Source organism: Oryctolagus cuniculus, chromosome 1, assembly GCF_051225735.1.
Source record: "Oryctolagus cuniculus isolate XC-2025 breed Fujian yellow rabbit chromosome 1, ASM5122573v1, whole genome shotgun sequence".
NCBI classification, from domain to species: domain Eukaryota; kingdom Metazoa; phylum Chordata; class Mammalia; order Lagomorpha; family Leporidae; genus Oryctolagus; species Oryctolagus cuniculus.
The window spans coordinates 214,556,220-214,569,228 of NC_142867.1; the positions used below are offsets into that span (position 1 = coordinate 214,556,220).

General features: G+C 40.9%; 1 protein-coding gene and 1 long non-coding RNA gene across 4 annotated transcripts in view; one reads left to right on the forward strand and one right to left on the reverse strand.

Annotated features, from left to right (window-relative positions):
- The window catches only part of MUSK (muscle associated receptor tyrosine kinase), a 103,012-nt gene that overhangs the window by 57,669 nt on the left and 32,334 nt on the right, over positions 1–13,009 (forward strand). For all 3 annotated transcript variants that reach the window (XM_089301533.1, XM_051843297.3, XM_051843304.3), the window contains one exon: positions 10,783–10,789. In XM_089301533.1, the coding sequence (XP_089157659.1) occupies positions 10,783–10,789 (7 nt within the window). The remainder of the gene's footprint in view (positions 1–10,782; positions 10,790–13,009) is intronic.
- The window catches only part of LOC149128855 (uncharacterized), an 84,996-nt gene that overhangs the window by 13,128 nt on the left and 58,859 nt on the right, over positions 1–13,009 (reverse strand). The gene's annotated exons all lie outside the window — the stretch shown is intronic.

Here is a 13,009-nt window from a genome sequence, read left to right on the forward strand (position 1 = left end):
CCTCCCTCCTTTCCCTACCTCCTTTCTCTCCCTCCTCCTGCTCTTACCTTTCCTTCCTCCCTCCCTCCCGCCCTTCCTCCCTTCCTGCCTTCCTTCCTCTGACTTCATCACGGAAAGTGTCAAACTCCCCAAGGCTTTGGAAGAGAAAGTTGGCAGCTGGCTTGACACAGCGGAGGCAATTCCTGCATGTCTGTTTCCTGAGGGCATTTTTACCTTTGAGCGTTATCCTTGTGGTTGTTTTCCCTTCCTGTCTCATGCCTGCAAGACTTACAGGTGTTTTCGAGGAAAAGGGCTGACACATGGATTTCTAGGATATTTGTGTCAAGTTATAAAGATTTATTTTTAAAATGTAAATGCCCCAAAGGCTTCTGAGAACATTTATGCAATTCCTAGAGTTGAAATAATCCCTCTACCAGGAAGTGCCAAGCGTGTTATATTCATAGTGGGCCTATTGCACAAGGATCAGCAGAGAGGTGTTTGGCCTGGCATGTAAGGCAAGCCCAGGAACAGCCTGTGCCCAGGGCCCGCTCCCAGAGCCGGCTGTTTCTTATTACAGTATCGCTTCTTTGATCTCCCCTGATGGGCAACTTTCAAGTAACATCTGTGATTTTTTTAATATGCGGTAACAGAGGCCAAAGAGAGCTATATAGGCAGCATTGAACAAGGCAGCCAAGCCTCTGAAGGAAAGAGAAGACGCCAGTACCAAGGTTCCCTCTGCCTTCTCCCCCAGGATATCTTTGTACAGTGTCTAGAGATATCATATCAGCTATGGGAAATCATCTCTCCCAGAGAAGGGCAAGACTCCTTAAAGTAAATTCAACTCAAGTTAACAAATACTCATAAAATATTATTTTTTTTACATATCACTACACTGTTAACAAAGCATTTTTATAAGCATTTATTAAATGCACTGGATGTGGGCCATTGTACTGGGTAGAATAATGAATAAAAACTTAATTGACAAATAGATTTTGCTTTCCAAGAACTTCCAGTCTAGAAAGGAAGTCATTCAGCCACATATATTGTGATATAAGTCACATTCTACTGTAGAAGTATGGACAAAGTTCAAGAGCAGAGCAAAAGAAGAGAAAGCTTAAGGGAATCATTGGGAAAGAGGTTCCCTATGAACACAACATGTGGGAATGAGAGGAATAAGGCTGAAGTGTTTTCAGAAAACAGCAAGTTAGTTGGCAAATCCAGAACATTATAGACTTGAGTGAGATGGAAAAAGGGAAGAAAGGGTTTAAATGTGGGATCTAGCCAGGTTATAAACAATCTGAGGAGGTTAAATGCATTCTTCCATCAATTGGAAATCATTTAATTATTTTAGAAGAAGCAAGTGCTGTGGTCAGATATATCCTTTAGCAGACTAAGAGATACAGGGGTGTCGAGAGGCTAGGAGGCATAGCAAGCAGTTGGGAGACTCTTCAAGGAGTCTAGAAAAGTAGTCAAGGTTTGAACAACAGCAATATAAATTAGTACAGAGAGAAGAGGACAGATGCATTTAACCTCAATAGAGCAAGAGTCATGAAGATTGCCACCAGCAATGACTTTGCTAGTCAATGGACCTTAGAAACAGCAGTGGTATGGTGGTCAGCTTGAAAGTGGGGGGAGGCTGTACACCATGGAAGTGAGACTTTAACCACTCTGGAAAGTGTGTGTTTATAATCACTGCTACAGAGTCATCTGGAAACTTGGGTATAGGCTGAGCAGGCAGCAATAAAGAAGTAACTTGGGCATGGGAACTTGCCCCCTTCTGAGCTGCATGAGCAACATCTAAATCTGTCTATATAGAGAATCATAGTATTGTGCAATGTTGGAGCTCAAGTGAAGGAGTGAGTCGTTAGTCAAAAATTTGGGAAAAAAGAAGAAATTATTGGAAAGGTCTACAGTGGACATGATAAATCAGAAACATGTCTATTATCTGGAAAACCACTGCACATCTAGCATTATTTCTTGCTTTAATTAATAAACACCACAAGACCCTTTTGTTCAACCTCGGAACTGCGTTTCTAGTGGGTATTACTGATTATTAGGAGATGTGACAATCTTCCACTTTTCCCAAAATTCTCCCAGGAAGATCTGATAAGAGGGTCTCACAAATGCCACTGAGGACGTCCTCCAAACCCCCACGAGGCGTCTGCCATTCTTTCTTCCTCTCTTTGACCGGTTCTTTTTGGTTAGACCCGCAAGACGCCTTTGGAAGGTCCACATGGATCATTGAGGAGTCATCTCCAAAACTTCACTGCTCCCTGCGTGGATATTCCGGGAATCTGTGCCACTTTGGTGAAAAGGGATCTTGGAACCACTTTAACTCAGGATCACTTCAAAGGAGTGTGGTCTTGTGCTTCCCAGATCTCCTAGGGCCTGCTTGTGACACCTGCTTAAATCCCTGTCTCCTTGGGCCTCCAGTAGGCTGACCAGAGGTCCAGAGCTCAAGTCAGACATCATTCCCTGCCTTGCCACCCTGGAAACACTGCCTTACCACCCCAAAATCTCCTGTCTTTCACTTCAGCCAGCCCATCCTCCCCTGATGTCCTGTAGTCCACCGCCCCCTCAGACACATGCCTTGAGTTTCACTTTGAAGCTTTACTCCATCTGTTTATTTACTTATCCCAGCTGGAATACTGAAAATGGAAAGAGCTGATGGTTTTTCTAGCGCCTGAAAAATAAAAAATAAAAATCCACCTTCCTTTTCTCAAGCCCCTTACATGTGTCTCCCTAAATCCCTATGCATTGTGTGAGAAATGTGATATAATTCTTCCCGGGTCATTACATTTGCTGGTAGTCATCAAAAGAAGTCAGAAAAAAAAAATTTTTGGAACCTCTCCCCTGGGAACCAGGAAGCTGCATTTCCCCTCCAGTCACAACCCGGAGAGGCTCAAGTTGTGATTTAAACTCACCAGGATGCCAGGTATTTGGCAAGATGCCTTCTCTTTGTCATCAGAACCCTTAGCCCTGTGGCAGAGACCAGCAAGACAGCCCATGATCCCTGTAATGAGCGTAGCCTGAGCCAGCCAGAGGCCATCAAAATAGACACAGGGCTTCAGAAGAGGAAAACACATATTCGCGTCTCCCATGTAGGTCCTTCTCAGGGAGCGATGTCCAAAGTTTTGTCTGTGCTTATCTAGTCTACAGTACAGAGATGAGTCTGTGGTCATTATCCCCCCCTCTACTGAGAGCCATTCCCCATTCTAGCAACACTCCCACCTTCTGCAATGATTCTTTGTTAAACTGACTACAAGGTCTATGACTTTCAATACCTGCATTTAAAAGTTAGGACATGGATGCTTTGCGCAGAAGCTAAGATGCCACTGGGAACTGGGTCTGGGCTCCTGCTTTCTGCGTCTGATCTAGCTTTCTACCAATGGCTACCTTGGTAGGCAGCAGGTGATGGCTCAAGGTGTGGCTTCCTACTACCCACATGGGAGACCTGGCTTCAGTTCCAGGCTTTGGGCTTTGGCCTGGCCCAGTCCTGGTTTTCCAGTTTGTGGAAGATGGCCTCTCTCTCTCTCTCTCTCTCTGCTTTTCAAATGGAATGAAAATAAATACAAATTTTTAAAAGTTTAAAACTAGAATATATATATATAATGGGCAGTAGGGAGAAATCTGGTATACTGTTGGAATCTCCTATCCCCCAAAATGTACCACATAATTTTGGTATTTGCATTTCAAGAGCTGATGTTTTACTCTGTTATGCAAAAAAATAGAACTTTAAATTTCATATCATAATTGATACAGGGGATTTAATCCTCCATCTTGTTACATGGTCTTTTCATGTCTGAGGGGTCTGTACATTCATTTCCCCCTGGCATTGCAGATAATTTGCAGGCCTGGGGTCACACCGCAGTAACACAGTGTCCCCTTACCACTGAGCCCTTCACCCACCTGGGCAGACTGAGCTCATATCAACAAAATATTCACCATCCCCTGACATTTCATGGTGGCTTTGTCTGGCTTTAAGTTGATTAAAGGTATTTTGTTTTGTTTTTAATAAAAGGAAAAGAATTAATGAGTAACAGCCAGTAGCCACACTAAATTGCTACCAGATGTTCCCCAGTTAGACACAGAAGGTAAGTGTTCTTTTACGGTCAGGCAGCTTTCTTGTTTCAGAACAGCTGTATGTTTCAGAAGCAGGCCAAAGCTTTATTGACTTTTCCAGATCGTTTTATTTTTTTATTTATTTTTTTTTTTATTTTTTTTTTTTTGACAGGCAGAGTGGACAGTGAGAGAGAGAGACAGAGAGAAAGGTCTTCCTTTGCCGTTGGTTCACCCTCCAATGGCCGCCGCGGCCGGCGCGCTGCGGCCGGCGCACCGCGCTGATCCGATGGCAGGAGCCAGGAGCCAGGTGCTTTTCCTGGTCTCCCATGGGGTGCAGGGCCCAAGCACCTGGGCCATCCTCCACTGCACTCCCTGGCCACAGCAGAGGGCTGGCCTGGAAGAGGGGCAACCGGGACAGAATCCGGCGCCCCGACCGGGACTAGAACCCGGTGTGCCGGCGCCGCTAGGCGGAGGATTAGCCTAGTGAGCCGCGGCGCCGGCCCTCCAGATCGTTTTAAAGGTACGACAAGGATTGGTGACTATCAGAAGTTTTTGGAATCTTTAAAAAAATCCAATTTTGATATAAGATTGCTTGTTTATGATTGCAGGGTTCTTGGACTTCTTCCTTATCTCCTATCCCATCTCTTCTTCCCCTCTCCCCAACCAACCAACCCAAAAACAGATAAAGAAAATTTGGAGATATTTCTGTAATAAACACATGGAAGCACAATGAAAGAGGGCATCCCTCGATTTTCTTAGTCGTCTAGAAACTACCACTTACCCTTAAATTAACTTCGTTTTTCTTTCCCTACTTGCTCTTGAAGTAGTAATCTATCTTAGCGGCTGGCGCCAGAGCTCACTAGGGCTAATCCTCCACCTGTGGTTCTAGTCCCAGTTGGGGCGCCGGTTCTGTCCCGGTTGCTCCTCTTCCAGGCCAGCTGTCTGCTGTGGCCCAGGAGGGCAGTGGAGGATGGCCCAGGTCCTTGGGCCCTGCACCCCATGGGAGACCAGGAGGAAGCACCTGGCTCCTGGCTCCGGATCGGCGCAGTGTGCCGGCCTTAGCAGCCACGCCGGGAGTTAACCAACAGAGGAAGGAAGACCTTTCTCTCTGTCTCTCTCTTTCTCTCACTGTCTAACTCTGCCTGTCCAAAAAAAGAAATCTATCTTAGCTAATTCTTTCCTCCCAAGTACTATAGCTACATTCTCTTTGGCACTGGTTCGTCTCTATTCTGTTGGAACTTCCATCTTAAAATGAGGGAATTTTCAAATACAACTTTAGTACTAAATGTTTCAATAGGTGTCCATGCCCAGTTACTATTACAATCTGTCTTTACGCCTCTAAATCACATACCATTTTCATCTCCCTTCTATCTATTCTAGTTCTTCAGCAGTAGAATTACCCTGAGGTTTGGGCCGTGTAGGTACCACTTTGCCCAGCATTCAGCATTAATGTAAAGCTGTGTTCACCCTATTCCATATCCTTTGGTCATATTAACTGGTAAAAAAAAAATCCATGCAGATTTCTTCCTTGGCTTACTAAAATTTAAATTGCAGCTCTAATTTAAAATTGTTGGACAGTATTAGCAGTATCTCTTAGATGATCAAAATGACAATCCTAGATCCCAGCCTACCCATCTCAACAAAAGTGAAGGGGTTTCCTAGACCTTTCATTCCCCCAGAATGGAAGTAGGCATAAAAATCCATGACATTTGTTCAGCCATTGCTCGTGACTTTCTGGCAGTTGGGTGTTGCAAATCTCGCATACATCTTGATGTTTTCTTCACACTCTGGGGTCTGCTTGTTCTTGTTGCAGAACATGATCAGGACAGCATCACAAAGGAATCCAGCTCTTCTCACTACTAGAAGCATGTGGGCTCTGGTCCCTCAGCAAAGTGAGAAGTGGCCTACGTGGAAAGGGCCAGAATTCTGGAGCTGATTGTTGACTAAAACCCTGATCTGTTTCCCAAGTTTCTTCCAAAACTCCACTGTGGATTGCAGAACAACTTTTTTTTTTAATTTTTATTTTTTTAACTTTTATTTAATGAATATAAATTTCCAAAGTACGGCTTATAGATTACAATGGCTTCCCCCCCATAACGTCCCTCCCACCCGCAACCCTCCCCTCTCCCACTCCCTCTCCCCTTCCATTCACATCAAGATTCATTTTCGATTCTCTTTATATACAGAAGATCAGTTGAGCATACATTAAGTAAAGATTTCAACAGTTAGCTCCCACACAGAAACATAAAGTGAAAAATAATAGATGATTTTTTAAATGATGATGAAATCAGATCAGACCTATTGTCATGTTTAATCCCAGTGAGAGTCAAGTTGGGAATTGATAATTTCTTCTTCTTCTTTTTTTTTTTTTTTTTTTAGAGAAGATCAGTTTAGTATACATTAAGTAAAGATTTCAGTCGTTTGCACCCCCATAGAAACACAAAGTGAAATATACTGTTTGAGTACTCGTTATAGCATTAAGTCTCAATGTACAGCACATTAAGGACAGAGATCCTACATGAGGAGTAAGTGCACAGTGACTCAGGAGCCATCTTGGACATACGTCATAGGCAGAACAACTTTAAATGTCTCATAAATTCAAGTGCAACCAGAGAGGTTAAAAATATCTAAGATTATAGTGTCCGGTGTATGTAACAATCTTAAACTGATATTAACATGAACTTATTTTCCTCCAACCATTGGGAACTGCGGGACTGTGCTTTCTAGAATCTCCTATTCCCTCTGGGGAGGAAATCCTTTCCAAGATTTTAAACTAAGGTTTATGATGAAAAATCATATTCTTATCCAGCTTAAAACTCCACTGTGTGGAGGCAGACGTTTAGCCTAGAGATTAAGATGCTTACGTATATCAGAGTACCTGGGTCCAATACCCAGCTTTCACTCCCAACTCCAGCTTTTACTAATGTAGAACCTGGAAGGCAGCAGTGATGGCCCAAAGAATTGGGTTTCTTCTACCCACCCACACAAGCCCCCTGGGTTGAGTTTCTGGCTCCTGCCTTTGGCCTTGGTGGTGTAGTTTAAATCTCCCTGTTTCTCTCTTCCCACCATGAGCCGTTCTTTCATTCAAGATCGAGGAGAGGAGAGGAGAGGAGAGGAGAGGAGAGGAGAGGAGAGGAGAGGAGAGGAGGGGAGGGGAGGGGAGGGGAGGGGAGGGGAGGGGAGGGGAGGGGAGGGGAGGGGAGGGGAGGGGAGGGGAGGGGAGGGGAAAGCAGGAAGCGAGGGAGAGAAACAAGGGAGGAGAGGAGGAGAGGGAGGGGGAGGGGAGGAGGGGAGGGGAGGGGAGGGGAGACCTGGCTGACTGCAGCAGTGTATCTGTCCTTCCTCCACTTCTATAGTTTCTCTGGCAAGTTGAAGGAGAAGATGATTTACAAAGAAGGAAGCAAAGGCATTTCCCTGAAGAGAACTTGTTTTAGTCATTTCTCTGTTGACTGTTGCTGCTTCTCTAATAACAATGCTAAAAATCACAAATGACATTTCCAGTGCCAATGCGAAATAGACAGATATAGACAGACATAATTTGAATTTACTTTTATTATCTCCATTTTACAGATGAGGAAATCAAGGCTCAAAGAGATGCTCAAACTCATGTATCTAGTAATGACAAATCACTATTGAAACCCAGGCCTTTCAATGCCTCGATGGGTTATCAATGCCTCTGTGTTGCAGACATGCTAATGTTCATTGGGCTGACAGGAAACACATGTCTCTATGGTCCAAATGGTGGGAGTGGCTGTGATTCTTTTCAGAAAGTAACACTACTTTTTAAAGATTTTTTTTTTATTTTGGTTTTATTTGAAGTGCAGAGAAAGAGACAGGAAGACAGAGAAAGCTCCCACTCCATTGGTTTACTCCCGAAATACCCCTAGCATCCAGGACATCCAGAAAGCAGAAGCCAGAAGTGTAGAACTCAATCCTCGCCTCCCACATGGATGGCAGGATCCCAAGAATGGAGCCATTGTCAGCGGTCTCCAGGGTTGCACATTAGCAAGAAGCTGGAATTGGTGGCAGGAGAGGGGTTGGCATTGTGGCACGGTGGTCTGAGCTGTCGCTTGCAACACTGATAGCCCATATCAGGGAGCTGATGGATCCCTGCTGCTCTGTGTGGGAAAGCAGCAGATGATGGCCCAAGTATCTGATCCGCTGCCACCCATGTGGGAGACCCAGATGGTGTTCCTGGTCCCTGGCTTTGGCCTGGTCCTGGCCATTGATGCCATTTGGGGAGTGAATCAGTAGATAAAAGATTCTCTCTCTCTCCCTTCCTCTCTCCTTCTCTCCCTCTCACCCTCCTTCCCTCTCTCACCCTCTATGTCTTTCAAATAAGTAAATCATATTTTTTTTACAGAAGCTGGAATGGAAGTAGAGGAGCCAGGACTTTATTCAGGCTTTCCAATATGGGATGCAGCCATCCCAAGTGGCAAACAGACCACTGCACCAGATATCTGCCCCAGTAATATTTTTAAAAAAACAAAACCCAAATCCTTGGCTTTGGGTGCTAGTCTCTGAGTCTTAGTTTAAAAAAAAAAAACTTTAGATATTTTGTAATGATGTACACAGAAAATATTGAAAAATGAGAAGATCTAGAGGAATAATTTATCTCCTTTCCTCTTGTTCTTACTGAAGCGCCTTCCACCTTCATCTGATGATTGAGAACCAAAGTTATTTGTCTGGTGGCAGAGCCTACTTATTAAAATAAAGGTTGGGTGATTGTGCCCTCTGGACATTCTAAAGGAAATGTCAGATTGTGTGTGTGTAATTTAAATATATCCAATGATTATTTGAGAACATGCCAACCACAGGTGAAAAGAATCAAATGAACACAAGGCGAATCAGTGCAATGAATAATTGCAATGAAAATACCAATGTTTTGAAGAGATGCATACATTCGTAATACTCATTCACCCAGTTAGTTCACTTAACATCAATTTGCCTAAACTTAGTTTATTTAGTTTCACTACCCTGATGATTACTGCATCTAATGTTTAAAAAAAAGGTTAAAAAATTTATAAATCGTATTGATTAGACTGTGTAATATGCTATGTAAATAAATGTTTCAGACTTATTTTTTGCATTGTTAACACTTATTTTTATCGTATATAAAGGCACATTATCTTTCTACAGTTTTATTTAACGTAGAACACTTGCAATGTTTTCTAGCTAGTTCTTGAAAAATGACTACTTCCTTATATTTTTGTGTTTCTGCTAAAAATATTTATTAGACTAAAATGTATTTCCTGAAAAATCAACCTTTGATTATTCTTACATTCTTGCTGCTTCCTTTTTCGTAAGGGTCTATAATCTGCTATATAGGTGTGTATTTATATGTGTGTGCATTAACCATATTATCATTCTCAGTGGCTGTTTAGTGAGCTATTATGATTTCATTAGAATGAGGAAAATGGATCCCTATTTTGATCACATTCCATGTTATTTATCAAGAAATCTAATTGATAAGGTTTTCAAATTCAAACTGATACATCATTTCCAAATAAATTTATAGTAAGAAAGATAAAAATTTTGTTAAGATTTCTGGAAATACCACTAGTGTGTTAACAAATTAATAACCATATACTACTACCTTTTCCATTTTGTGAAAACATAATAAAACTCCATTCCTTTTGAAAGAAAAAAAATTGGTTTCTAAGTCTCATCTTCAGGTTGATTTAATAAAAAGCCCATCACGACACAGAAAAGTCAAAAGCTCAAGATGGTAAGACCTTTGCAGTCTCTAACTCTTCCAAATTTGAAAGGAAATGATTGGAAATATGAAATTGTTGTATTTCAGGAAGATTGCATTCTCAGAAGAGTTCAGTTTAGAATTCTTAAAATGCCAAAATGGATCTACAACCTTTTCAAGGAGGTGGACCTTGACATTCAGAGAAGTTCTCATACAGTACATTGGTTTTAGACCATACATAAGTTTTATTTTTTCCTTTTATAATGGGGATTTTGGAGGACAAAGAGGAAATAAACCATATAGCCTGGAGAATATTGTGAAGTTCCAAATTTTGCATACAAATATAAGATGAAATAATGCAGAAATGCTGGCCATAGTTCACCCTTCCAAGGGCTCTCATGTCTTGGGAAAGTCTGAGATGGAGCATCCCTAGTGGGAGTCTCCTCAGAACCCTGAGTTTCACCTTGGATGGCATAACCAGCTACAAAATTTGTAGGGCCCACTGCAAAATAAAAATGCAAGGTCCCTTGTTCAAAAATACTAAGTATTTTAAGACAGTAAGAGCAGAGTATTAAACTAAGCACTGGTCCTTCAGAGCTTAGGATCCTGCTGACTGCACAGCTTGCAAGCCCTTGAAGCCAGCTGAGTCTATGAGAATAACAGTTTTCTAATTTATCCTTTACCATCTCCCTTCTTGCACTGACTCATCTTGGTGTCTTAAGACAAAGTGTCCTGGTAGCTCATGGAGAAGAATTCTGAGCTGAGACACTGCCTTGCTTGGTGAACTCCATGGTCGATTCAGTTTGCAAAGGAGCTGATAATGATGCCCATGACTGACAGTTCCTGCAGACAGTGTTTTCCTAATCTCCAAATCTGCCTGCCAGTGCCATATTTGATAGAGAGTGGAAGCAGAGAAATTGTTTTAGAAACTGAGATGTTAGCAGTACCAAACTGTCTTTGTCACATCATGAGATGAAAAGGCACTAACTTTTTTTTCTTTTCTTTTTTAATTTGATTTCCCGTGGGAACTTCTTTACCTGTAATAGAATGGAGGTAAGATACTGTTGTTATACTAATCTATTGCTTTGTTGTATTTTTTTATTTGACATGCCATTTATTGTTTCTTATTTGCTGAGCACTGTAAACTTTCAGAAACTTTATAATCCTTTTGACACTCTTACAAGATAATAATGATGACGAAGAGAGAGATAGGTAACATCTGTTTAGTACTTGTATGTCAGATATGGTGCTAAGACATCCTCAAGATGTCCCTATGAAGTAGGTGTCATTGTCATCACTATTTTACAGAAAAGAAACTAAGAAAGTTTGTTTGATAAGGTTCACTTAGGTTCACTGGAACATAATGTTCGAGTGGCTTACACAGCCAGTAAATGACACGGTTGGAAACGGAACAAAGAAAGGACCCCCAACCTCTCCCTCATAGTTCTATCATGAACATGAGAAAGTCTCACCTTGTAATAGTCCATTTTGTAACTGACAGTGTTCCACTGGGAATAATTATTAGAATTGGCTTTCATAAAAGCTATGTAATGTGATAACTATTTCTAATTTTAACCAATGATAGACTTGAAATTCAGAAGTATTAATTAGGAATAGTAGTAATGACAATTCCAGCTGTTTGTAATACATTTATGAGCAACATTTTCTCATTTTAACATTTCAGTGACTTTAAAGGGAAGAACTACTATTATGTTTGTTTTTTTATATGATAAATTTGATACACCAAGAGTCCTGAAGATGAGACAACTAGCAAGCTACAAACCCTCCATCTGAATTCAGGCAGGATACATAACTGCGGCACTAGACCTCCTTAATCAAGGGCTACAGTAATACAGCAGAATCCAGAACTCCAGCCATTCATTCAAATTCCATGGAATGAAAAAAATCATTGCATAAGAAAATTTGGTTTCTCCCCAATGTTCATGTATTTATTTATCTGTTGGATACTTATTGATATATATGACTGTCACAGTTCTAATAGAGTACTAACCCTTAAGGATTCTATGATAAAGCCGAATTTCTGCTGAAGGGATATACAATATGAAAATGGTAAATGTTAGAATAAAATGCAGGCTACCAATGAAGAGGAGACATCTTTCATTCACATGGAATTCAGCACACCTGTCCTCCCTGTGTGTTTAAATTTTTTTTTTTATTAGAAAGGCAGAGAGTCAGAGACAGTAGACAGAGAAAAGAGAGTTCTCCCACCCACCTGTTCACTCCCTAAGTGGCCATACCAGCCATGGCAAGGCCAAGCCAAACCAAGATCTTGGATCTCAATCTGTGTCTCCCAAGCTGATAACAGGGACCCAGCTGGAGCCGTCACCTAGGGCCTTGCATGATGTGTTTTAGCAGAAAAGCTGGAATTTGAAGTTGTGCCACTGCTTAACCCCAGGCATTCTAATGTGGGATGTGGCATCCCAGGAACATCTGCACGACTCCACACCCTTGTGTGTGCATTTTTAAGTCAATTACTCTATTGTAATTACTCTATTGTTGGCACTATATATGGTAAAGTAGAGAAACAAACCAAATTATACATATTCCCAGCCTTAAAGGAATTTATATTTTACTAGAGGAAACACATATATGAAAATTAATTACATGGCACCTTAATAGTGAAAGAAAGCTCATGGATTCAAAGGGCAGAAACAGGTGATTCATGTGCAACTAAAGTCAAGTTAAAAATTTAAACTCATTAGTACATGTGGTTAAATAAACACTAATTAAAAAATAATCCCAAACCATTTTTCATGGTAACATAAGCTTGCTCAAATTCTCCTGTGGAAAGAAAATTGCTATAATCTTTCTAGAAAATATACTGCAGCTTTAATCAGGAACCTTAAAATGGTTATAGCTGTTGACTGAATATGCCCACTTTTAGCAATCTGTCCTATGTTGTAAGAATTATGGGCAATAATATTCAAAATAGATTTATTAGTGAAATATGTGAGCAATATATTTATTCCCTACCAATGAGGGAAATTGATACAAATGGTCAAAAAACTGATCTTGAAAATTAACCAGTATCAAAGGCAAACATTTATAATGTGCTAAATAAAAACATTGGCTGCAAAACTATATTTACAGTGATATATATACTGATTATGATTGAAATATGTACAATTATATAGAATATGAAAAGTATTTGCTTAATTTTCAAATTGTGCAAAATCTTAAAATGTTCCTTTTTATACAACTCTTTATTTTACATGTGAATAAGTATTAATTTAGTTGAAATAAACATGAAAA